This window comes from Oryctolagus cuniculus, chromosome 9 (assembly GCF_051225735.1).
Source record: "Oryctolagus cuniculus isolate XC-2025 breed Fujian yellow rabbit chromosome 9, ASM5122573v1, whole genome shotgun sequence".
Taxonomy (NCBI): domain Eukaryota; kingdom Metazoa; phylum Chordata; class Mammalia; order Lagomorpha; family Leporidae; genus Oryctolagus; species Oryctolagus cuniculus.
Genome location: NC_142875.1, coordinates 108,903,047 through 108,905,191, shown reverse-complemented (window position 1 = coordinate 108,905,191; position 2,145 = coordinate 108,903,047). Strand labels below are relative to the sequence as shown.

The 2,145-nt window shown below is 44.0% G+C and overlaps 1 protein-coding gene across 1 annotated transcript; it reads left to right on the top strand.

Annotated features, from left to right (window-relative positions):
• The first annotated feature begins 1,224 nt into the window (after positions 1–1,224).
• On the top strand, positions 1,225–2,145 carry LOC100347021 (putative taste receptor type 2 member 33). Its single transcript, XM_002722163.5, has one exon. It carries the CDS (start codon positions 1,225–1,227, stop codon positions 2,143–2,145), a length of 921 nt encoding a protein of 306 aa, XP_002722209.5.

Below are 2,145 nucleotides of genomic sequence, written 5' to 3'. Positions count from 1 at the left end.
ACTTGGGCCATCCTCCACTGCACTCCCTGGCTACAGCAGAGAGCTGGCCTGGAAGAGGGGCAACCGGGACAGAATCTTGTGCCCCGACCGGGACTAGAACCTGGTGTGCCGGTGCCGCTAGGTGGAGGATTAGCCTATTGAGCTGCGGCGCCGGCCAATAATAATCCTTTTCATCAGTGACAGCTGTTTCTGTGTGTACGTGCAAGTGTGCCTGTGCTTTTTTCAGCTTGTAATCAATGAAGTTATACATAAATATTAGTTATCAGTAACCAGGCTTTAACGATATTGGATTTCCTAATAAAGCCTTGGATGCTTTTGTTAGTCATCAATCACTTCCTTTCTGCTTACTTATGGAATTAAAATAAAACATACAGATAAACAAAAAAACCACAGTAGTGATGACCTTAGTTATGACCAAGCTCTAGCTAACTACCTGGACCTTCGGTGGGCTGTTAAATTTCACTAACAAGACCAGCGCCACAGCTCAATAGGCTAATCCTCCACCTGCGGCGCTGGCACCCAGGGTTCTAGTCTCGGTCAGGGCGCCGGATTCTGTCCTGGTTGCTCCTCTTCCAGGCAAGCTCTCTGCTGTGGCCTGGGAGTGCAGTGGAGGATGGTCCAATTCCTTGGGCCCTGCACCCCATGGGAGACCAGGAGAAGCACCTGGCTCCTGGCTTCGGATCAGCGCGGTGCGCTGGCTTCGGTGCGCTGGCCACAGCGGCCATTGTGGGGTGAACCAACGGCAAAGGAAGACTTTTTTCTCTGTCTCTCTCTCTCTCTCACCGCACACTCTGCCTGTCAAAAAAAAAAATTCACTAACAATTAAATTTGCTGGACACAAATTATGGGGAAGTTAAACAAGGAAAAGCTTGCAAAACCCTGAAAGAGAATATGTCTTTATTTGCATGCTAGCAAATGAGACTTTAGCTTTTACTTCAATATCAGTGATGAAATATCTCAGCCTGTTTCCAAAGCATATTGTATATGAATACGAATTAATTTGAGCTGTTTTGGGAAGAACCATGTTACCCAGAAATACAGCATAGAACTCACCGATTAGCACACTCTAGTGCTTTCCAACTTGATATGGTCGTAGAATTTTTAAGGGTCAAGAAAATCACTGAAAATTCAGAAATCAGGTATGATGGAGAGTTTAAGGTCACGGTACTGAAAGAGTCACCACCAATGATATTAAGCATGCACTTTTTTTTCTTTATTCCAGACATGACAAGTTTGTCATCGAGCATCCTTTCCATCCTAGTAATGGCAGAATTTGTTGTTGGAAATTTTGCCAATGTCTTCATAGCTCTGGTGAACTGCATTAACTGGGCCAAGACTCAAAAGATCTCCACTGTTGATGGGATTCTTACTGCTCTGGCTGTCTCCAGAATTGGTATGCTCTGGATGATCCTATTAAACTGGTATTCAACTGTATTTAATCCAGCCTTACATTCATCAGAGCTGAGAATTATAGTCAGTAATACTTGGACAGTAACCAACCACTTTAGCATTTGGCTTGCTGCTAGCCTCAGCGTATTTTATTTGCTAAAGATAGCCAATTTCTCCAACCTTACTTTTCTTTACCTGAAGAAGAGGATTAAGAGTGTCGTCATGGAGATAACGCTGGTGAATTTTGTCTTTTTGGTTTGTCATCTTGCTGTGCTAAACATAGGCCAGATTTTTCAGAGAGAAGAATTAGAAGGAAATGCAACTTGGAAGATTAAGTCGAGGGGCATTGTCCAGCTTTCAAGTATGACTGTATTCACACTTGTAAATCTCATACCCTTTACTATGTCACTGATATGCCTCCTGCTGTTAATCTGTTCCTTATGTAAACACCTCAGGAATATGCAGCTCCACAGCCGAGGATCTCAGGACTCCAGCACCCAGGTCCATGTAAAAGCTGTGCAAACTGTGCTCTCCTTCCTCTTGCTGTCTGCCATGTACTTCCTTGCTCTAATCGTATCATATTGGAGTTCTGGTAAATCACTGAGTAAACTCAGCCACATGTTTTGTCAGTCCATTGGGATCATCTATCCTGCAAACCATTCCTTTGTCCTGATTTGGGGGAACAAGAAGCTAAAGCAGAACTTTCATTCACTTTTATGGCAGGTGAGGTGCTGGGTGAGAGGACAGATATCCTGA